The following is a 24,698-nucleotide window of genomic DNA, read 5'->3' as shown; positions in this document are numbered from 1 at the left end:
GGCTTCTTTACATTGTTTATTCCTCATATTAGAGCATTGTGGTCACGGATAGAGGGAGAAAGGACACAGATTTATGGAGGTCTAATCTCACTAATCTGACATTACAGGCTGTGAAATTAAAAAGTAATCATTTAAATGCCACATTACCATGTGTAACAAACACCCCTAAAAATAACTTTCTATCAGGAAAGATTCTGTTTTGCAGTAATTCTTGGAAAGGGTGTCTAGCCCCTGATTTCACTGTGTAACTAATTCTCTGGGCGATGAGTGCAGTAAGTTGTCCTTTGCCAGAGAAATAAATGCGTTTTAGGCGTCTTGTTCTGACCTCAAATCCACGGGATTCGTCTTTTTTTTTATTAGGGAGCCACAGTGATGCAGTCAGGATGCAGGACCGTGGTGGTCTGTCATCGCCACGGCGACCGAATCCTGACCCCGCCCAGTCGCACTGGTTAAAATACGCCCGGCTGGCTTGCATTAGCTAGATTAATGAATCCAGACCAGTGTGGCTGATTCCACGGAGGGCAAAAAAAGAGGCGAGGAGAGAAATCGAGGGAGGAGGAGTCGTCTGCAAAAACAAAAACCAAGCTGGCAGGAGATGAACTCCTCCATAAGCAACTCTCAGCTGCAAGCGCTGTGTTTACGCTCTCAGGATGCTAGTTTGGGTAGCAATGAATTCAAAAAAATTTTTTTACCTACTCAATTTTGCAGCGACTTATGCTGCATTAATAAGTCTCAACCTTCAGGGTGATAAATATTTCACTGTGCAGATATATGGTATTAAATTATTTTCTGGGGATTTTTTTTTTAGCTGTGCCTGCATACTTTGGAAATGAAAGGCTGAGCACAGGTCAGACATGATAACAAGGTCTTGCTGGGCCATTAGCGAGCAGGTGACCTGCTCCAGCCTTCTGACCCCAAGTGTGAACTGCGCCCCAAAAGAAAAGCCCCCTTCTGTCACTGAGGGAGGGGCTGTGCAGTCTAATTAGCCCCCCAGGGTTGTTCTTGTGTACCCTGTCCATGGTTAATTAATTCAAAGGCTCGGTTGCTAGGGGATCGACCATGAGGGTCCCCAGTCCAGGGTCATATGTCAGAGGCCACCATATTTCCAGCAATATTTGAGCTTTTTTTTTTAAATCTGACCTGTGTTAAGACTGGTTGCACAAATCAGGGTTGCCATTATATTCCCAGGAATACGGTTTCCCTGTATGTTGGGTAAAGTGATATCAAACCCCTTGCTGAAGCTGCTGCCTTGTTTCAAATTGCCCCCCCAAACCCCCAGACCTAATTCCGCCTTGTGCTGAGGCAACTTTATCATCTGAGCGATTTATCAATAATGGTGTTTGATGTATTGAAGTGGGGTAGGATTCAGCCCCCGCCCCCGCACCCTCGAGCACTTTCACGCAGCCGCTTAACTCGGAGGTTCCCACACACAGTGGTCCGGCACATTCCGCCTTTAATTCATCTGGCTAACACTTCCTTACAGAGCTACCTGTGCTGCCATTGGCGACCAGTCGATATGGTTGGCCAAGAAGTATCACGCAGGAAAGAGGACTTCAGGAGGCCAACAAAGATCACGATCCCCAAAAACGTCAGACATAATCTTCCTCGAATAACCTGCCGACTCTTAATGAGGATATCAGGTGCAAGGCTGGGGTCAATCATCAAGACAACAGATCCTGTGTACAAGAAAACCAGGTTTCCCCCAAGTGTGAGGGGCCATGTAGCCATTAGCTGCTAACTCTTATCGAATCAAGACTGGGATGGAAAGGGGCCCAGGCATCACACGAGAGCTGGCAGGAAAGAGTCTGCAGGCTCTCAGGCTGACGACCAATCAGGTGGTGAGAAAACAGAGAAAAAACCCCAGAGAAGCCAGCACCTGCTTTAGAGGCGTGAGAGAGCGCGTGGCAGGGAAGAGAGGCTCTCTCAGCAATGGAGAGGTGGCACATTTCCCTGGGGGGCGATTCGTGACAGTGCGTGGGGGAGCCCCTATCCACACAAGGGCTCATGGCGCCCCCATCACCATTCAGAGTGACTTCATTCCCATGCCAAATGGAAGGATTGTTCCCCCCGGAGTGTCCCACCACACTCGCCCGCCCCCCCCCCGGTATGACCACGTACCTGTGCCTGTTTGCCGTGGCAAACACCCCACTACGAGTCTCTCTCGAACTCTGCCATTTCCCGCTGCTGTGGATCAGACTAAGATGCTTCTTGACAGGACTCTCCTCCTCTGCCAAACTGCCACACCATCTCACGTACATCATCTCCCTGTCGATTCGTTTCGGGGTGATTTAAACGGCTTAGCGCTTTACCTGCTTATTCAGCTGCTCGTTAATGCGGCCAATTAAATTCAAAGTCATTGCAAACAGGCTTAGATTATTTCTTTAGAAGACTCTGTTTGGCAGTCGGCATATCTCTGGGGTCCCCTCTCCCCTTCCGGCCCCTGTTCCCACCCCCATGTCTCCAGGTCACATGACTCTGCTCACCTTAGAGGCCTATTATTCGAGGAATAATGAAGCGTAGCTGTCACTGGGGGGCCAGGATGAACCCACCCCATTCAAAAAAAATCTAAAACAAAAATGAATAAAGCAAATATCCCCACATGCACACTTGGTCCTTGTAGAGGACCTATACCCCCATCGTGTGACCTACACCCCCATCATCCTCGTTTTGGTGGCTGGGTGGGTAAGTAGGACCTAAAACCTCGTAGCCATAAGATATCCTGAGTCTAATCTGTGTCGCTGCATTTACATTAGGGCCAGATCGACTAGCTCAGAAAAGAAACTTCTATGCCCAATGCTGGGATCTGCTGTGAACACAAATACCCGGGTTTAACTGTCATTAAAGGGGGCTTTACAGAACTGTTACGCAAAGGAACATAAACATAAGCTCTAAAACACAGCCATGAAAAAAACAAGAGATCCCAGGATGACATTGTCAGAGACTAAGACTGCAGTATGACATCATAATCATCAGAGCCATAGACTGCAGGATGACATCATCACTGTCAGACTAAGACTGCAGGATGACATCATTATTGCCAGAGACCAAGGGTGTTTCTCAAACCAAGAATGCAAAGATCATACTTGTGGTCCTGGCAAAACTGGTCTTGCTAACTTGCCTCCCAAGAATGAACTTGGGGTGCAATGAATCAGGGAAATGGTCTCAATTGATGAGGATGCAATTGATGTATCCTTGATATTTGGGGCAGGGCAAGAACGACATCCAGGGATTTTTACTGTTCTCTGTACTTCTATTCTTGAGTATTGGACCTGGTCTTTGGCAGTGGAAGATGATGTAAAATGGGTTCACGAGAACACGAGTATGGTCAAGAATGCATTTTGAAAAGCACTCTGACACTGCAGCATGACATCATCATTGCCAAAGATCAAGACTGCAGGATGACATCATCATTTTATTTTGCAAGGGGTCCTAGGACAATGTGTTTCCTTCCTTCTTCCCCAAATTATTAGTTTCACTTTCACTTTCAATAAGGCAGGCCAGTCCCCTATTCCTTGTACCTTGCTTATTCTCCCTCTCCCTTTCACAGCATCCCTTACACCCCCCCCCCCCCCCGACACTGCCCATCAGATATAAAAAGATACAAGCAGACAAACAAATTAATAAAAGTCAAAAATTCACAATAACATGAAAGCTCACGAACAACCTGTTTACCTATTAACGCTTCTTTTGTAACAAGGAAGCAGAAACTGCTGGAATATTACGATACACGAACCTGATCAACAAATACAGTCAAATAATAGTAATACTACAATATTAATCTTGACATTAATTAATCATTTGTCTTTGATTGAAAAAATTACACACACGCTCCATACTAACCTATTAAATACAGATTAAATCTGTTCTTTTTTAGAACAAAAAGCACTGTGGGCGAGGACAGGAAATTAATCCCGACAGTCGCACAGCTTTTGTGCGGAGCTGCGAGGGGCAAACGAGCAAGGTAATTACTCTCCTGAATTAAGGGAAAAGCGGCCGGCCCTCGGGGAGACCCTCTCCACACACACCGGTGCTGGCGGCTCTGACACTCTGCACGCGTTTATCTCCCACGAGCGGCAGCGTCATGCTCTGCCAGTAGAAGTGTGTTTACTTTGTTGCTCGCGGCCAATGAGACGAGTATCTAGCAGACGTTGAAATTTCATGGCCAGGAAGTAAAAAAATCCGGACCAAGATTTTGTTTCAACCAGATGAGCTCTCTTTATGTTCAACTTGTGGCCTGAAACAAAATGTTTATTATTATCTGTATTTAAATTTTCTGGACCTGAACTTTCCACTGTTTGTGGATTGTTTTAGGGTGGCACGGAGCCCTTGTTGTTGGAGTTTGCCTGTTCTCCTTACCCAGCACTGTGACGCGGGCAGATTGCGACCTGATTGCTGCCTGGATGGCTTGGCACTCGAAGAGGGCGTCGTCCGACAGATCCACCCGCTGGATGTGCAGGTGGTACTCGCCCTCGTCATGGTCCCCCACCACGGTGTAGCGGGGGTAGCCTGGAACACAGGGCAATGGCAGGCAAAGTTAATTGGCCTCTGCTTTCACTTTCAAACACACACACACACACACACACGTACAGGTTTGTAATTATATCTTTGTGGGGCCTCTCAAAGATATAGATCTTTGTGGGGACCTGAAAAAGAAAGCTTTTATTACATTGTCGGGGACATTTGGACTTCAAATGAGAAGCACAGCTCCGTCGGATTAGAATCACAGGCACCCAGGTGTCCCTTGGCTGACATGATACACCTGAGACCAAAACATTCCCTTCACCAATAAAACATAATAAGGCACCACAAGGGAAGATTACCACTCATTTGACTTGTTTATTTGCCCGTAAATCGTCATGGAACTCCAAAGACACCCAGAAACTCGCTCAGCAACATCTGAAGGCCCGTTCCCGAGAAAACAGAGATTTTCTCCAGCTTGGTTGCGGATTTATGGATTAATAACAGAAAATGAGAAGGTTTTTTTTTTTTATCTTTCCCCACAGTAAACATGAAGGCTGTTCACTGCAGGAAGAAGCGTTATTTCACACAAAGCAGCCATTAAGAGGATATGCATTATACATCTGTTAGCCGCTGAAAATAAGAGCGTGGCTTTAATTTGTGTTTATGTTTATGTAAAATTCAGTTTGTACAAGTATGACATACACACATACACACATGCACAGACACACACAGACACACAGACGCACACACACACACACAGACACACAAAGAAACACATACACATAGAGACACACAGACACACACACACACGCAGACACACAAAGACACACAGACACGCACAGACACACACACACGCAGACACACACGCGCAGACACACACTTACAGAGACACACAGACACACACGCGCAGACACACGCACACACACACAGACACACACGCGCAGACACACACACACGCAGATACAGACAGACACACACACACACACACACAGACACACACAGACACACACGCGCAGATACACAAAGATACACACTTACAGAGACACACAGACACACACGCGCAGACACACACTTACAGAGACACACAGACACACACGTGCAGACACACACAGAGACACACAGACACACACGCGCAGACACACACACACGCAGATACAGACAGACACACAGACACACACAGAGACACACACACACAGACACACACGACGCGCAGTCACACAAAGATACACACACATGCACACGTGTGCGTAGGGACATAGAGACATAAATAAACGACACACACACACACGCACACACACACACACACACACACTTACAGAGACACACAGACACACACGCGCAGACACACAGACACACACACACGCAGATACAGACAGACACACAGAGACACACACACACAGACACACAAAGATACACACACATGCACACGTGTGCGCAGGGACACAGAGACATAAATAAACGACACACACACACGCGCAGACACACAAAGACACACACTTACAGAGACAGACAGACACACACGCGCAGACACACACGATGACATGCAGATTAAGAACATCTCCCCCGTGTGGCCTTGCCGTTAAACAGACTGCAGATTAAGCAGATGATCACCACAGAAGCGATGGGAGGGGCTAAAATATCCTTGAGGTGACATCATCCTGGGGGAGGGACAGAAAATGCTACGGACCCCTATGAAACTGGCCTTCACTTTGGGCTGTGAAGTAATGGGTGGGACCAACAGGGGCACTGGCCCCAGACGAAAGCTGATTGGTCCCCGGAATGCTATACCATTGGCTAATGATAAGGTTGCCCCCTCGGTATGAATTATAGCTCCTCTTATGCCCCCCACCACCATGAAAAAATCCTGAAACAATTGTGCAAGCTAGTCTGGGTGCCTGAAGGTTGCTTGTTCAGATCCCTGGATGGCCTGTGCCTTAGCATGGATAAAAACAACACCTTCTATAAGAATCCCCAAAAACTCCCAGGAATGCCCATCTGTGACCAGGGATCTGAGGCATAGACTAGGCATGGAGATGTTTCAGAGGTCCCAGATCCTCATTCCCCAAGTGAAAGCTTTACCTGGTCCCACTATGAAGCGTGGAGTGCTGAACTTCCTCAGAAGCTCATGTCCCATGATGCACCACTTGCAAAGATGCCCTCACCTGCCTCCCTTAGAATGGAATATGAGGGGTCAGAAGTGGGCACTGGCTCACAGCGCCAGGTCTCAGTCGACTGGTGCAGTCATGGTCACACTGGGCGAGACATCCCAGTGTTTCACTCCCCACCTTTTAACTGGATCCGTTCAGCATAAAGACCCGGGATTAACGGTGATTAGCTGCTCTAAGCTATGGCTAATTAGCCCGTCTGGTAGGGCTCGCATCGAATGAGACAAGGAGCGTGTGGGCATGGAGGGGGGCAGGTTTGAATGCTGATCACTGGGCATGGCAGGGTGGAGGGGGGCATGTTTGAGTGCTGATCCTGGGGTGTAGGGGGGGCAGGTTTGAATGCTGATCACTGGGCATGGCAGGGTGGGGGGGGGGCATGTTTGAGTGCTGATCCTGGGGTGTAGGGGGGGCAGGTTTGAATGCTGATCCCTGGGCATGGCAGGGTGGGGGGGGGCATGTTTGAGTGATGATCCTGGGGTGTAGGGGGGGCAGGTTTGAATGCTGATCACTGGGCATGGCAGGGTGGGGGGGGGCATGTTTGAGTGCTGATCCTGGGGTGTAGGGGGGGCAGGTTTGAATGCTGATCCCTGGGCATTGCAGGGTGGGGGGGGGGGGCATGTTTGAGTGATGATCCTGGGGTGTAGGGGGGGCAGGTTTGAATGCTGATCCCTGCGCATGGCAGGGTGGGGGGGGGGGGCATGTTTGAGTGCTGATCTTGGGGTGTGGGGGGGGATGGAGCAGGTTTGTATGCTATGCGTCATGTAGCCCCTGTTTTGGGGGAGATCTCACATGGTGCCGACTTCTGGAAGATGCCGCCTTCATATTACATGACTGGTCCATAACAGGCTCACTTGCGACACCATTTGCATGACGCTCTGTGGCCGATTTTAAGCATCGCCCTACATACTCTTCTGGAACATTCCACCCATTTTCAGGCCACCTGTGACATTCTGCATTACTGGGACGATTAGCAGCTCCTCAACGAAAAGCCCCCCTGTGAGAACCTGAGGCAATATTAGAGGGATTTGGGGTTGAGGTAAAAGGGCTTTGCAGCACTCAGGTTTACTGCAATGTTGACCTCCCGCCAGCAGAGGGGGCCATGCTTCTGTGGCCCTCCGTTGCAGTGGAAGCCCCCAAAGTTGGTGGTGTCACATGTTTCTATGATTTATTGGCTTTGGCCTTCCGTTCCTGACACCCCGCTGTCCCAATGCCCCCCCCCCCCCGGTCATGATGCAGACCCACCCTGACACCCCGCTGTTCCTGATGGCCTCCCGGTTTTGACACGTGTGGAGGCTTATTGTTCTATTTCATTACACTCCCTAATAAACAGCCTGTGGAGTTAACCACGTTTCTGGCGACAGCAGGGCGCTGATATCTCTGCAGGACACCCTGCACACACAACCCACACAGCCGCCGCATGCCCACACAACCATACTCCCACACAACCCACACAGCCCCCGCATGCCCACACAACCATACTCCCACACAACCCACACAGCCCCCGCATGCCCACACAACCATACTCCCACACAACCCACACAGCCGCCGCATGCCCACACAACCATACTCCCACACAACCCACACAGCCCCCGCATGCCCACACAACCATACTCCCACACAACCCACACAGCCCCCGCATGCCCACACAACCATACTCCCACACAACCCACACAGCCCCCGCATGCCCACACAACCATACTCCCACACAACCCACACAGCCCCCGCATGCCCACACAACCATACGCCCACACAACCCACACAGCCGCCGCATGCCCACACAACCATACTCCCACACAACCCACACAGCCCCCGCATGCCCACACAACCATACGCCCACACAACCCACACAGCCCCCGCATGCCCACACAACCATACGCCCACACAACCATACGCCCACACAACCCACACAGCCCCCGCATGCCCACACAACCATACGCCCACACAACCATACGCCCACACAACCCACACAGCCCCTGCATGCCCACACAACCATACGCCCACACAACCCACACAGCCACACAGCCATACGCCCACACAGCCATACGCCCACACAACCATACGCCCACACAACCCACACAGCCATACGCCCACACAGCCATACGCCCACACAACCATACGCCCACACAACCATACGCCCACACAGCCATACGCCCACACAGCCATACGCCCACACAGCCATACGCCCACACAACCCACACAGCCATACGCCCACACAGCCACACGCCCACACAGCCATACGCCCACACAACCCACACAGCCATACGCCCACACAGCCACACGCCCACACAGCCATACGCCCACACAGCCATACGCCCACACAACCCACACGCCCACACAACCCACACAGCCACACGCCCACACAGCCCCCGCATGCCCACACAACCATACGCTCACACAACCATACGCCCACACAGCCCCCGCATGCCCACACAACCATACGCCCACACAACCATACGCCCACACAGCCATACGCCCACACAACCCACACAGCCCCCACACGCCCACACAGCCATACGCCCACACAGCCATACGCCCACACAACCTACACAGCCCCCACACGCCCACACAGCCACACGCCCACACAACCCACACAGCCCCCACACGCCCACACAACCCACACAGCCCCCGCATGCCCACACAACCATACGCCCACACAACCATACGCTCACACAACCATACGCCCACACAGCCATACGCCCACACAGCCATACGCCCACACAGCCGCACGCCCACACAGCCACACGCCCACACAACCCCCACACGCCCACACAACCCACACAGCCCCCGCATGCCCACACAACCATATGCCCACACAGCCACACGCCCACACAGCCACACGCCCACACAGCCATACGCCCACACAGCCGCACGCCCACACAGCCATACACCCACACAACCCACACAGCCCCTGCACGCCCACACAGCCATACGCCCACACAACCCACACGGGCCGCACCAGTTTGATTGGGTGCCCATATCTTCACGTTGACGGGGTGCTGAGGGAGGTTTCTAAGCTTCTCAGACCCCAGTGGCTCGAACCTGCTCTTCCCAAATGGAGCCGGGGGGTCTGAGTGTTGGCCGTCTGTCTTCCGACACACTGCGCGTAGCACCTGGGGTGAGCGCCGTATACGCCGGCTGAGGTGCCCATTAGCAATAAGCTGCCCCTCCCCGCCCCCCCCCAGCCGGAAGGTCGTGTGAGGTGCCCAGTTGCTCACAGACAGCAGATTTATGTGCCTATATCCGAGGCTCCCGCCTGCCGGGGATGTGCTGAGCTTGCAGAATCGCTCCAGCTTCCGGGCCGATTAGTCAAGCCTGACCGGGCGGTAATGTGATCCTGACCCCTCCGTCGCCGCCGCCCCCCTGCCCACCCCAGCCGCCATCTCCTCAAGCTAACAAAGAAACAAAAATCCTTAACTTGATTTGGTCCATTCTCAAACAAACAATGTCATTTAATCGGAAACCAACTTAAGTAATTGATCCGGGTTCTTAAGAATAATCAGATGATGTATTTCAATGGATCTGAATTGAATCAACAGCTGAATCAAACCTGACAGCCAAGAAAAGGCAAGCCAGACGGGGTGGGGGGGGGGGGGTGGCAGGGCTGATAAGTCAGCCATTCAGCAGAGCAGAGACTGTGAAAGCAGGAAGCAGAGTCTCACGGAGTATAGGGAGTGTTAATAGCACCAAGAGGAATCATTCATCTCCCACACGACAGGGGCTGGGAGTTCACTGATTGGTAAGATGAGGGGGCAGCTTCCGTACAGTGTCAGGCTGAAAGGGACGCCACGTAGATAACAGGGGGGCCATCCCGTCCCTGGATGAGAGATACGGGTCACGTGTGTCTCCCCAGAGCTGCCCCGGGGTCCGGTAAAGGCCAGGGGTCACAATCACAAACAGTGAAGCCAAGCCATGTGACGACAAGTGGAGGAGTCACGTGACCGTACCTGAGAGGTCTCTGTTGACGCCCAGGGCTAAGCCGTTCTTGACCCAGAGCACGATGCCATGGTATCCGGGGATGGAGCAGGGCAGGGTGACGGGCAGACCCGACACCACCACGACGTCGGTGGGTTGCTGCGTGAAGACGGCACACCACCCTGGACAGGAGGGGGGGGGGGGCGGGGGGAGAGGGTTGTCAGTTCACAGGAATGATGATAGTGCAGCGCTTACGTTGGAGAGATTGCAGTAGGAGAACCAACACACTTCCGGCGCGCAATGCTTTCCCTGGGATTGCTGCCAGAAATCCGTCACCCCTGGATACAGAAAAACGGACAAACGAACAGCAAAAGAAATCGGTGGGGGGTGGGAGGTGGGTGGGCGGAGTACAGGAAGGCAGCTCTGGCGGAGGCGGAAACACCATTTATCGCGGCGTTCTCTCTGTCTTGCCGCGCTCCCAACCGAAAACGACACCGAAATTGCTCTTTTAATACGATCCAGCGCTCGCCTTGTTTTGATGAGGCGCTGGCGCTGTGCCAGCAGGTAATCACCCCGCTTATAATAACAAACACCCCCCATCCGCTTTGACGCAAACTCAATTCTGCTTTTTAAATTCGGCTATTTTGCGATATTATAATGAAACACACTTCTTTTAAGTACCTCGTCGGTCATTTGTTTTTCTCGGCGAGAGGTGAAGGCTCGTTAACGATGTTTCTGTGCCTTTAAACGTACATGAACGTGCGTCGAATGGATGTAATACCCCAGTGCCCCTGCTCTGCCCCCCCATGTTGCAAGAAATGGGGAGGGCGTTCATGGCGACCACGGTGGTGTAGGAGTAACACATACACACATCTGCACCCTTATTGTTCTGGGTCAGTCACATGATTAGCCACGCCCTCACATTCGATCCCACAGTAGCCGCTCCTATTGGCTATGACACGGATGGAAGGCGGAGACCAGCCTCAGGTTACATGGTGATTTAAGAGATAAGATTTCCAAAGCAGTGCGTTGTGGGATTGCCACACCCTGCCTGATCAGCTGATTTGACCCACATCTTTTTAACTGTGTCTTTGATCTGCAGTTGGATAAACTAACCAGTTACTGACAGCCCATAATAGTCCCACCCGCCCCCTCCAATTCAATTCAGGTTTACGTCACTGTGATGCAGTCACATGATCTCGTCTCAATCCTGTGTGACCGCCAAAGTGGAGGCCCAAGCCCACCCCCCTGTCCTCCTTCCCGCAAAGAGGCTACACTACAGCGGCAGCAGTGGGAAAAGGGTGGGGGTGTTTATTAGCCACCTAGTGAGGGTGGGTGGGGGGGTCGGGAGGGTCACACCTGCTGTCTTTCCACTCCAGGGAGCTGTAACTGGCGGTTGGGGTCTGTCCTCAGCCCCCTGGAGGAGTCCAGCCGAGCGTGACGGCAGCCCGTGTGGAAAAATCAGGCGAGTCCCTTTTATTTGCTGACATTTAAGAACTGGGAACTGAAAAGAGTGACCAGGGACTAAAATGGGACTGATGGGCACTGGCAAACGGGCAGAATGCCGGCGGCGAGCACAGGGACACCGGCAGCAGTGGAGGAAGGACCCCGCACATCTGTACTCACTGGCCCAGTGCAAGGACACCGGGAGCGGTGCAGGAAGGACCCCGCACATCTGTACTCACTGGCCCAGTGCAAGGACACCGGGAGCGGTGCAGGAAGGACCCCGCACATCTGTACTCACTGGCCCAGTGCAAGGAAACCGGGAGCGGTGCTGGAAGGACCCCGCACATCTGTACTCACTGGCCCAGTGCAAGGACACCGGGAGCGGTGCTGGAAGGACCCCGCACATCTGTACTCACTGGCCCAGTGCAGGCAGCCACTGATCTGCCCGCCTCCCGGTGTGTGTATGCGGGCTGGGCTGGGCTCACCCTTGGCAGCTTTAACAGTGTGGGGGGGGGGGCACATGCCTATGTTCCGTTTAGCGCGTCTTTATAGCTACACGCATGATGCATGGACATGCATGCAGCTAAACATGCGACTGTGAAATTTCAAATGCCACCCCCCAGCCCCCCGGGCAAAACGGCAAAAAAAAACAGGATTTGGATGAAAATGCATCTAGTGAAAAATAAGACAGACGGGCAAAACGTCTCTGAGAACATATTTCTCAAATTGCCGCTTCTTCAGCCCAATTTCCCTTCGTGCAGAGACCCCAGTTTCCTGTCTGCACCCGTGCGACAATAAAAGCGAACATTATCTGTTTGCCTCCTCTCTAGACAGAAAAGAGACAAACTTCTAGAAGTCCCCTGTGAATGTGCGATAATGAGGATTTTAATTGCGGTTAAGAGATGCGTTAAACACGAAAACCGGGCCTCCGTCGCATGTGCTGTTGCAGGAACCCTGCCCCCGGGATCCAGACTGGAAACAGGCATGAGCAAAGTCGTAATATGACACGCACCGTCCAGGGGGTATGTTGTGAAGACAGAGTACACGCCCCCTGAAGGTTAGGTGATGGTACTGCGGTCACCCTTCACCGGCAGCAACCATCACAGTATCGAGGCTGGAATTTACTGCCAGAAGGCAAGTAAACCCTCTTCAAAGAAACCAGATTAATTTTCCTATTACATGGCCTGTTGGAGTCACATGATCCCGCCCTCCTCATATCATTTCGACCAAGGTACTACATGTTCAAAGGCACAACAGCATACCCCTGCTGGGATTTGAACCTACAACCTGCAATCTTCATGCCATTTATTGCTAATTTTCTACTAGACGCCCAACATTAATCTTTTTGCTAAACCTCCAGCTGTATAAAAAAAGAAAATATGCAAGGATTAATGGACCAGGATCATCGTAGATGACGTTACCCATCCATCTTTCTGCCACAGGGTAACCGGAGGGTTGGGGGAGGGGAGGGGGGCTCATCGGAGACAGCACAGGAACGACGTCACATCACAGACAACACACAGGAGGCCAGCCATTTGACACGGGAAGAACATGCAAACTCCAGGCACACAAATCACAGGTGGATTTGAACCTACAACCTGTGGGTTGTTGGGTGTGAGGCAGATAAGATCTCACAGGAAGCAGGAATAAGATTAGAATAAAGGCGGGGTAGGGTGTTTTCATTGGTGTGTTAGTGAAACAGCTGACGGCTCCTCCGCGTGATTGGCTGTTCCCTGCACCACCCCCTTTATGGGCGGAGACAGGCAAGTAATCAGACTCATTTGCAAGGATCAGCTGTGGCCGTTTTGGCAGCTGCCCCGTCTGATGTTTGCTCACAGGTTGATAATTAAGATCCGCAGCCCCAGCGGGCTGCCCCCCCCGCCTCTGCAGGAACAGGAGAACAGGAGAGGTGGCGTCGGCAGCACATTCCGTCATGCGACAAAACGACGAGCCGCAGGAGTGCCAGGAAACTTTTAAACACCGCTTTGGAAGCTGAGCGATGGGGCCGGGTGATTTACGATTAGCGCGTTCAGAAATGCATGCGAGCGCAAACAGCTCCCGCTTACCCCCTGCCCCATGTTTAATGAAGAATGGCACCGCTGCATGCTGGGAATGGGAAAGGAACTATTACCCACAATGCCGTTTTTCTTTTTTATTTACTGCAAACTGCTGCCTAAAATATTATCCACAACACGGAGTTTGGGAGCATTTGAGCTTGCTTACGCTTTAGTTCTAATGTTTACTTGAAATATTTTTTTTTATAATTTTGCTGTTAATAGTACTGAATGTTCATGGATATTTAGGAATCAAGAGATTTGCCCCTCAGTTGTTACGCAATTGATTAAAGAGACCCCCAATCCAAAAATGTGTATCTCTCACCCCTCCCTCTCGTCCTCGTTGAATTGAGCTCTGAACGATGATCATGGTTATGCCGACCTGCCTGCTCTCAGTGGCGCCCCCTCTGTTCAGCAGCCGTCGGTGCTCCTTCCCGCTCTCCCCGTATCGAGCTGTGCTCGCTTCACGATGCCCAGCACCGTCTGTTTGTCAAAAGTAGGTCTAAATGCAAATGCGGGACAATCCATATGCGGGGTGGGGGGAGGGGAGTTCCACTAACGGGGGGGGGGACTCTTTCCCCAACACACTACATTATGCTACATTACTGGGCAACATAGTGGACAGCTTAACCCAGGGTGAAACGCATCTGAGCCACACGCTCTGCACATTCGTGGGCTTATTAAAGGTACAGGCCTGTAACGGGACTCAAACATTAATTCAGCTCTTTGGCCATTACGCCACCTACTGGTAAGTACCAGGTATATTCTCGCAAGCACTGTTGATTATCAACATGGACCAAAGTTCTGTGCCTCAGCGGCGCCTCCTGGCAGGTCTCCCCGCTGCCCACGCTCCCTGTAAACCGCCATGGTCCACCCCCCTTCCCCCCATATCTCTCTGCCTCCACACCTTTAAAACACGCTGCTGTTTGTTTGACCTGCTATCGGTGCTGAAACGGGGACCCCCCCCCCCCCCATCCTGAATCAGATGACAGGGGCACTCCCCCATAACAGAGCGGGCCAAGACCCCAGCAGGTGGTCTGAAGTTACACTTAATGTCTGTTCTGCTTTGTAACCACCCCCCATCTCCCCCACTGCCAGAATGACTCAAATGTAACGTCTGGACCCCCATGCGGATCTTGAGCAGGCCCTCCGACTCAGCGCAGCGTGTGTTCATATCCCACGTTTCTGTTAATGACGTCATTAGCAGTGAACTTTCAGGGCAGCTCCTGTCCCTCTATGTCTGTCTGTCTCAGTGTATTCGTGTGTGTCTGTGTCTGTATCTATCTGTCTGTGTCTGTATCTATCTGTCTGTGTCTGTATCTATCTGTCTATGTCTGTATCTTTATCTATCTGTCTGTGTCTGTATCTATCTGTCTGTGTCTGTATCTATCTGTCTGTGTCTGTATCTTTATCTATCTGTCTGTGTCTGTATCTATCTGTCTGTGTCTGTATCTATCTGTCTGTATCTTTATCTATCTGTCTGTGTCTGTATCTATCTGTCTGTGTCTGTATCTTTATCTATCTGTCTGTGTCTGTATCTATCTGTCTGTGTCTGTATCTTTATCTATCTGTCTGTGTCTGTATCTATCTGTCTGTGTCTGTATCTATCTGTCTGTGTCTGTATCTGTATCTATCTGTCTGTGTCTGTATCTATCTGTCTGTGTCTGTATCTATCTGTCTGTATCTGTATCTATCTGTCTATGTCTGTATCTTTATCTATCTGTCTGTGTCTGTATCTATCTGTCTGTATCTATCTGTCTGTGTCTGTATCTGTATCTATCTGTCTATGTCTGTATCTTTATCTATCTGTCTGTGTCTGTATCTATCTGTCTGTGTCTATCTGTCTGTGTCTGTATCTATCTGTCTGTGTCTGTATCTATCTGTGTATTCATGTGTGTGTGTGTATCTGTCTGTGTATTCGTGTGTATGTGTGAATAAGCGATCAGGCCACATGGGACACAAGATTCAGCGACTGAGTTAGCGGGTGATCTGAATAGGCCCCACCCACATCCCGCCAAGCTGTGAGGTATGGACACCTCCCCCAGATCAGTGCCCCAGTCCCTTAAACAGGCAGATTTCGGGTCTCCACCGTCAATCACAACCCACACGATGCTCCAGCCACATCTGGGTTCTGCTTCTCCCGGATCTGATGGGCCCATTCCTGCAGTGCAGCATTAACGGTGCTGATGCTTGGTGTAGAGGTTGGACCATGGAGGATTACTGTGTGCCGTGGAGCACCAGACTGACCTTATCGCGGCTAATCCCCATGGGAGGGGGGGCTTCTCTGTCCCCTATACCACTCCCGAAGCTGCACCCCACCTCCTTAAACTTCACTCAGCATCCTAAAAGCCTTGTTAGGTCCTTATACACTCCAGGGCAGAGAAGAAGATTCTAGATAAATGAGTGCAGGTTACAGATACCGGGGAGCTAAGCAGGCAGTATTTCCAGCCAGCTAGGGAGCAGCAGTTATGGCAGAGGTCTGCGGCAGGGTCCAGCTAAACGACCCCCACCCCAGCTTTGGTGTTTCTCCTGGGGGGGGGGGGGTTGCATGTTTTATTACTCCATCCCTCCTAATAGGATCACTGCAGCAGGTCTGGAAGTTAAAAACTACAGAAAAAACAGGTCACCTTATCACCGTGACAACACGAGTCAATTAGCGTCCCCATGCGTCTCGGCGGCTGAGGTTCCATTACGGATAACGATGTCCGCTTAGGGCACAGCCGGGGCTCGGGCCCCTGGCACCGCTGCCGTCCATACTGGGTTTCGCGGCATGGCGGTTTGAAGGACTCCAGATGGTCCGTTCAGCGAGACGAGGTACCGCGGGTCGGCATGCCGATGACTCGGAGGAGTGCAGGTGACGGTAAAGCAGCTGGGAGGCTTTGAGGGGTCCGGTGGGATCTCCGCGTGTCAGGTACGCCGGCGATGCCCAGGGCGCGAGCCCGAAGGCCTCAGGAGGGCAGCTACAGGCTATCGCTCATCACTCTAGACAGAAAACCCAACTCGAAAGCACCTTTTTGCTGGAATCTGCCCATGTCGCTCTGCCTCTTCTCATCCTGGCTGATTCTCTTTAAGCAAACAGCCTTTGAAAGGAGCCAGCTGGACGAGGTTGCCCCTTAATGGGCACGGATGCGCAGCCAATGTTCCCCGGCCGGCCTTATTGAGGGGTGCGGTATCAGCAGCATCCTGCAGGGGGCGCACATGAGCCTTCCATCCCAGCTGGCCTGCTTGGGGCCTCCACTCCATCTACATTCCTTACGGCTCCTCTCGCCATCTGACAGACAGGAGGTCTGCGCCCACACGCACATCTGGCCTGGGATGGGGGGCCTCGTCAGCGTCAGTCCTCCCCAAACATGACCATCTGGAGGCAAGGCCCTGGGACAGCGACCTGACAAGTGGTTGGGGAGCAGGGCTGGTGCTGAAACCAGCAGGTTCCGATCTCAGCCAGAGCACCAGCTAAATGCTTACGACGCAACACAAGCAGCTATTATTATATTAATTACAAAATCTACAAGATGGGAGGAACATTCCCAGCATGCACCTTGGCCATTTGCAGCAGCACCCACTACCCCAGGGAGGCGCTCAGTACCCACCCCATCCCTCACGCAATGTAAACACACCCCCTGCCCATCCCCAACATCGCCGAGTTATTTTCCCCCATAAGCCTCTTCCCCTACAGTTGGGTAATTCTTCTCAGAAGGCAATCCCGGATTTGGCGTGGCGAGCCTGTTTATAGGCCTCGCATTGTCCAGCGGCGTGGTATTCCCATGCTTACAGAGCTGCCGCTCAGAAAATGGGATGCCTCTGTTCCCGCAGGATGGGTCGGCTGCGTGTGATCTGGGCATGGGGCCGTCAGGCAGAGCGCGGACTCCTTGGTGTGTACAGGCTACGTTTTGCTGGCAGCCCTCCGGAGTCGAACTGGATCTCCGTTCCGGCTTTCCGTCTGAAGTCATCCAGTGAATGGGCCAAGCCGCAAGCCGGCTTTGGGATCTCCCTAGCACCACACCCCAACAAGAAACCACTTCCTCTTTTCCCTCAGCAAACAGGGCACATCGGCTGGGCCTTTCCCCCGCATTCATCCCGCCTGGCCTGTTTTAAATCAGCAGTACTTTAGCTCGGCCAACTGAGCCTCTTCAGGCGAGTCTGCGGTTAATGAGCTGCCACCACATACGCGGCGTGCATCATGCATCCAGTAACACGAAGATGACCAGGCCTGCAAACTGAAAAGAAAATAGGTCTTAGAAGTATGCCATGGGGAACACCCTGCACCCCCTCTGATGACCGAGACGGCCTGGGATAACCTTACAACGAGGCAGTAAGAGCGTACAGCTGAAATACACTACATCAGTTTTCTTTAACGAGATGTCCAGGCGTGGAAAGAAACAAAGTGTAAAACTGCTAGCTGATTTTGATAGAAACGTCCTCTGAAGTTGGACGTTACGAGGGTTTTATTGGAAAACTCGCAGTGATTGATAGCCGGTCCAGCCAAACGAATGTCTCAGAGACTTTTTGATTAAAGTTGAATCAGCTGAATGAAGCTGATTGGCCTCGGGGCATATACTAATACATGGAAGTTGATTTTTCTGCCTGATGCCTTTAGAGGGGAACCATTTATATTTCTGACAGTTCATCCTGTGTAATAAGTGAAGTATTAACTTCACGGTAAAAGTCTTTCTGAAAAGAACGGCAAAAAACAGAACAGATATGCTACTTTCTGTCTCGGGAAAGGTAGCGATATATCAATGTGGAAGGGCTTTTGAACATTCGGTATAATTTAACAATCTGTTTCTTCAGTCCACAATGAATCAGTGTTCAGAAATATTAGCGTGAAAAGGCTTTTTTTTTTATTATGTATTCAGTCCTGATTCTCCCTGTGAGTAAGGGATTCTTCCGAGATCCACAGATGTGGCTATTTACCATTTCCGCAACAGTCACAACTCAGTTTAGTTCCGGAACAGTCACAGAGCACTGTAATTTAACACGGCTAACAGATGTTTAATGTTTCTAAAAAGCTGGGTCCAATGCTGAAGCATCGCCAGTGAAATATTTTATTTACATCCGGCATAATGAACGGAGGACCTGGCCAGGACGTTGTTTTGTCAATGCCCACACGGACCACGTGGTGAGAATCGAGAAAGCGGACAGGCAGAAAAGAATCTGGGAAATCGGTAATGGCACGGTGAGTCTTTTCCGAATCAGGCATACTGGGGGAAAAAGCCGGTCTTGTAAGAAGCAGACAGGGCTTGGCGGCTGTGGAGGCACTGAGGAAAATAAGCGGAAACACCCCAAGGGCAGGTTATATATCAATATTAGCCGAAGAATATCAGAGCAGCTGTGTGTGTGTGTGGGGGGGCATTATTCACGTGACAAGGGGGTGCCTCTGGAGCACCGACAGGTCATGGGGTTGCGACTGCAGCTTAACCCTGTGATCCGCTGGCCTGTTCTCGCTCCCCATGAGCCGGATGACTCTCACACGCATAAAGCTCATCTCCTTGGTCCGTAGGCTCTGCCGGTGGCCTTGGCTCTGCCGGGACGGCTTGTTAACAGCAGCATAAAGGCCTGGTCTCTTATTAAAAAAAACACCCACTGTGTTTCCAGCACGGTGTCGAGGGGGGGGGGATGTATAAAAGGCAGAATCGATGCTAATGGGCAGCCGACCTTGAGGTTAATCTGCAGCCCTGTTCTTCATGCAATGTCTGCTTTGTGGATTTACATTACAGCAGGGCCTCTTTTAACAAACTCCTAAGATATTCTACTAAAGCCAAGAACGCTCCCCCACCCCATTCTTTGGGGAGGGGGGGAGGGGGGTGTTGCTGCAGGCCGGCGGCTCTTATCTCTGAGCATTTAGTCCAGTCGGGAGGAATCAAGGCCTCACATCTGTGTGTGCAGCCCTGCATGCAAATTAGTGTATATATGCATTTGTGGAGGGGGGGATCGATTGTGCAACCCCCCCCCCCCACCCCAAGCCATAGCTCCCAGGGCATCTCTGCTTGAATGATTTCAGAGGCTGGGATTAAATTAAACCAAAAAGCCTGAGTCAGACACTGAAATGCCAAATGGGGAACTGAAAGACTCCATCTGAAGAGCTATCGACGCGTGAGGGGGGCGACGGGGAGGGGGGGGGCAGCGAGTGGAACCTTCTGCCCCAGACCTCTACCTCACGCTGTGGCCTGGTTTCCACACCCCCAATCATCAGGAAACCAAGTCTTGTTGTCTCAATTTTGAACATAAACCTACACACCTATAAGCATACCCAGGGTGTTGAAGTGTCCTTGTTGTGTGATTTGGCATGTAACACAGATAGAGAGATGAGGGTTACAGAGCCAGATCTCATTCAGGGATATGCTGTTGTACTCTTGGGTGGGGTATATGACCTTCAGAATTAGTTGAACCTTATCCAGTCTTTGCCTGGATGTGGTATGGGGTTCTCCATCCAGTGACTGGGGTGTCTGAGGCCCTCCATCCGGTGCCAGGGGTCTGGGGCCCTCCATCCAGTGACTGGGGTCTGGGGCCCTCTATCCAGTGACTGGGGGGGTCTGGTTCCCTCTGTCCAGTAACGGGGGGTCTGGGGCCCTCCATCCAGTGATCAGGGGAGTCTGCGGCCCTCCATGCAGTGACTGAGGTCTGGCGCCTTCCATCCAGTGACCGAGGTCCAGGGCTCTACATCAAACTGGCCAGACAGCCTGCCTAAATGATCTCGCAGACAAGCCAGAGCTCAATTTTCCCTGTTGTCAAGTGGTCAATATCTCTCTCTCTCAGCCTCTCCCTATCTGTCGCTCACCATGCATTCACTTGCCATTGAGTTGCTGACAGGACGAGACACCGCAGTGGAAACAGATTACGGGCGAAGGGAGAGACGCGGACGGCGGCGGCGTGCTTTAGTGATTGGCCTGGGCCAGCAGACGCTTTACGGTTCCGTACAGACGCCGGCCAGTGAGGGTGGGAGAGCTCAAAGATGGCAGGAAAATGAAAGACGAGAATAAAAGATCGATGACAGGAAGGAGGGGCTCCGGGACAGATGGGCTAGAACCCATCAAAGTGATCTGGGGTGGGGGCTGATTCACTGACTTTATTCCTCCCCGGCCCAGCACATGCACTGAAATGGACACTGGCTTTTACAGTCAACGTATTGCAGGCTGAGGGACGTGACGTGTGAAAATTGTAATTTGAGAGCAAACAACTTGTAGTGCATATCAGTCTACAGTAGGGGGCACTCCCTACAACACACACTAAAGAACACAGTGGAGGTCTGTTTAAAAGTGCCTGTTTACACAGCATGGGCTGTGTTATCTGGTCCACTTTTTGCTCTTTATAGCTCTCCGGGGCAGTTGCCTTGGGGTCCCCCCTGGGTAACATGGCCTAGGGCAGTGAGCCCTGGGCAGGGGAGGTGCCCGCCCAGTGATAGTGTTAGAACCAATAGAGCTGAAATGCACACCATTAAAAACATAACAATGTCTCCCGTGTTCCGTGTTGGGGGCTTTAATATGGCTGAACGAGGCAGCTGAAGTCACTCTTTTGGCCTCTTTGATGATGATCCCCCCGATTTTCCCGCCCGTGTAGCCCCATGGCGTGACAATATCAAACGCTCGTTTATTTGCATAAGTAAGCGCTCGCGTGTCTCCTTTTTAATAATGCTGAGCCTGCTGCTGTGCTCCATAGCGCTTCATGTCGAGCCGCCGTTTTAGCCGCCGCGTTCACCCTCATTTCATATTACAAATGACAGAATGATGAACAAGCAAAAGGATGCGGGAAGTGTAGCAAGTTTGCTGCACCATATTGAGTACTAACCAAGCCAATGACAGACTAAAACAAGGCTAACGAGAGGCTAACAACGGACTGAGGGAAGGCTAACGAGAGGCTAACAATGGACTAAGGGAAGGCTAACGAGAGGCTAACAATGGACTAAGGGAAGGCTAACGAGAGGCTAACAATGGACTAAGGGAAGGCTAACGAGAGGCTAACAATGGACTAAGGGAAGGCTAACGAGAGGCTAACAATGGACTAAGGGAAGGCTAACGAGAGGCTAACAATGGACTAACAAAAGGATAAGGAGAGGCTAACAAGCTAAGAAAAGATTAACGATAGGCTAATGCTAGGTTAACAAGAGGCTACCGACAGACCAACAAGAGGGTAACAGCAGGCTAACAACACCCTAATTATAGGGTAACAAGAAGCTAACAAGAGGCTAACGAGAGGGTAACAAAGCGGGTACTGGAATCCATTGTAACCAAAGTAATAAGAAGCAAAGCCCAGAAAGTCAGGATGCCACGAGCGGAGGAGAAGGGTGTCTGCCTAGAGCTCTCAGAACTGAGCTCCATGGGGCATTACAGTGTTGGATGTGGGATTCCAGCACTGCAGCTTCCTGGCATTCAGGCTACTGCTTGTCCAGGGCTGGCGGGAAACATTAGTGTAATCGTTAAGGGCATGGCCTCGTAACCTCAACACTAACCCTGTAACCTGAACTGTAACCCCGCAGCCTCAACACTAACCCCATAACCTCACCGCTAACCTGTCAGGCTCAAGGCTAACCCCATAACCTGAATGTTATGCATAATTAAATACAGAATGTTTACTCTGCTGTTTTATTATTTGCAATAGATGAGATTTTAAAAGGCATTGAGGTTTCGGAAGTAAGCGTTTTAGAAGCAGAGGATTAAAGCTTCCGTCCCCTGTTTATTAGGCTTGAAGCTGATGGCTGTTATCTACTTCTGTGTAGCCTCCCAGGCCCCCTGACCCCAACATCGACCTCCAGCAGACAGGGCGAAGACCCGCGTCTTAGGCTAAACACCACAGGAAGGTGCAAGATGGAAACTTCTCAGACCTTAAGAGTCTTCCTTTCATTCCATCTGCCGATAAAAACGGAAATCCCAAGATGGATGTCCCAAGGGGTCATTTCTTGAACTCCTCCAGCAAAATATGACGCTCGCAAATGATTAAAGGATGCTAATTTCCTAGAATGAAAGTGGAACTGAGTAATCAGGAGGCACTCTGGAGATCTCAAAGCCTCCATGAAGCAGGATTCTCAGCAGGAAATAACATCTATCTAATGTTCCTGCATGCCGTTGCTTTATTACACTGATAGTTCAAACTGTGTGACCGGTTCAGGACGATGAAGGAGATGAGGGAATGAGGGTCATCGTCTTTACAGAGGCCTTTGAGCTTCAGCCTGTCGCCGTACGGACTTTACGGCGCCACCGGCGATCATGGAATCGACTTTCTCATTATCCGCCCATGATGGATCCTTAACGGGTGGACTGAGGTCGCTGAGGGGGGGGGGGGGGGCTGTTTGGCGGGGTCCTCACCTCCTCAGTGTCGGCGGTCCGCTGTACGTTAACGACTGTTTGATTTTGGATCAGAAGTCTCGTCTCACCCTACCAAAGATTGACTTCCGCAGAAAAGGCCCATTTTAATTAACTCCCCCTTAATTAGAGAGCCTGATCTGATGGGCTGAGGGGGGGCCTCGGCGACATCAGGACGAAGACTCGGGAAGGAGCCGGAATACATCTGAGGGAGGGAGGAAGATGCCACACGCTAATGAACTCACACGATCTATGTTAAAAACTAAAAGGAACGCCCGTGGTTCAGCTAATAACAGCCCCCGTCACACACGCAAAGTTCACCTCCCACTCGAGCTCCTTCGTTTATGACAAAAAGCTTTAGTGTTCCCATTTATCCGAGGCTCACGCCGAGATCGATCCGACGGCTCCCGCCACCTCCTGGGGCGACCGGCCGCCTGCTACGTGCCACGGGCTTTTCGACAACATCGATCCCACTTCGCCGAAATGACCTTGCCGAATTTTTCCGACGTGCTGTTCACCTGGAACTTTGTTTGAAACCAGCTTAATGCTGCTGTCCCCACCAGTCCCCCCCTGAATCCATCCGTGCTGTCATCATCGCAGGACACGCAACCCCCGAGACACGGGAAAACATTCATAGCAGCAGCTCCTCGATCAGTTTGCAGATCGTTGGACTGCTGGGTGGGGACGAGGCACAACTGGGCAATCACGGACATTGATCCATCGTAATGGGGGCCATTCCCAAGTGACATAGGGCACAGGGTGGGGGCACAGCTTGAATGGGATGCCAGTCCATCGCAGGGCTGTCGAAGCCCAGCCACAGAATATCCTTCACATGCCTAAATCAATTTACATTGTAAAAGGGACGATAAGCACAACAGTGATGTCAGCATCACTTTCCAGCATCTTAAAAATTTATACAGACAAATTTATAATGACTACATACAATAACAATTTACCGTGTTGTGTGTCTCTAGTGCCTTCGACATGTAAAGATTTAAACACTGGATCAGTGGTGCTAACACATTCACATGGGGGCCCTGAAGATTGAGGGCCCCCTGTTGGTCACAAACAGTCAGTACACTAAAAATTAAATCAACATGTTCCTTATTTAGGGGACACTGAAGTAGCACATTCTGCTAACCAGCTTTCTAGCTATGACTTTTTCAGTGAGGGCAACCACAGGGTCTGTATTACTCACAGATGCTAAGTTCACTTGCATTCTGATTGGCACAGACAGACAACACCATCCTGAATGATTTTCCTGAAAATATGTGACTGAAGCTAAGAAAGTTAAACAGGCAGTGAATTACAATGACCTCTCTGCATAAAATTATTAATTACAGAGCCTGCTTTGCTCGTTAGCC

General features: G+C 51.3%; 1 protein-coding gene across 3 annotated transcripts in view; it reads right to left on the bottom strand.

Annotated features, from left to right (window-relative positions):
* The window catches only part of LOC111850599 (kin of IRRE-like protein 3), a 120,620-nt gene that overhangs the window by 37,063 nt on the left and 58,859 nt on the right, over positions 1-24,698 (bottom strand). For all 3 annotated transcript variants that reach the window (XM_023824644.2, XM_023824645.2, XM_023824647.2), the window contains exons 2-3: positions 10,571-10,720; positions 4,357-4,506 (exon numbers count right to left, since the gene is read on the bottom strand). In XM_023824644.2, coding sequence (XP_023680412.1) covers positions 4,357-4,506; positions 10,571-10,720 — 300 coding nt within the window. The remainder of the gene's footprint in view (positions 1-4,356; positions 4,507-10,570; positions 10,721-24,698) is intronic.

This window comes from Paramormyrops kingsleyae, chromosome 24, assembly GCF_048594095.1.
Source record: "Paramormyrops kingsleyae isolate MSU_618 chromosome 24, PKINGS_0.4, whole genome shotgun sequence".
In the NCBI taxonomy this organism is placed as follows: Eukaryota; Metazoa; Chordata; class Actinopteri; order Osteoglossiformes; family Mormyridae; genus Paramormyrops; species Paramormyrops kingsleyae.
This window is presented reverse-complemented; position numbering and strand designations above follow the sequence as displayed.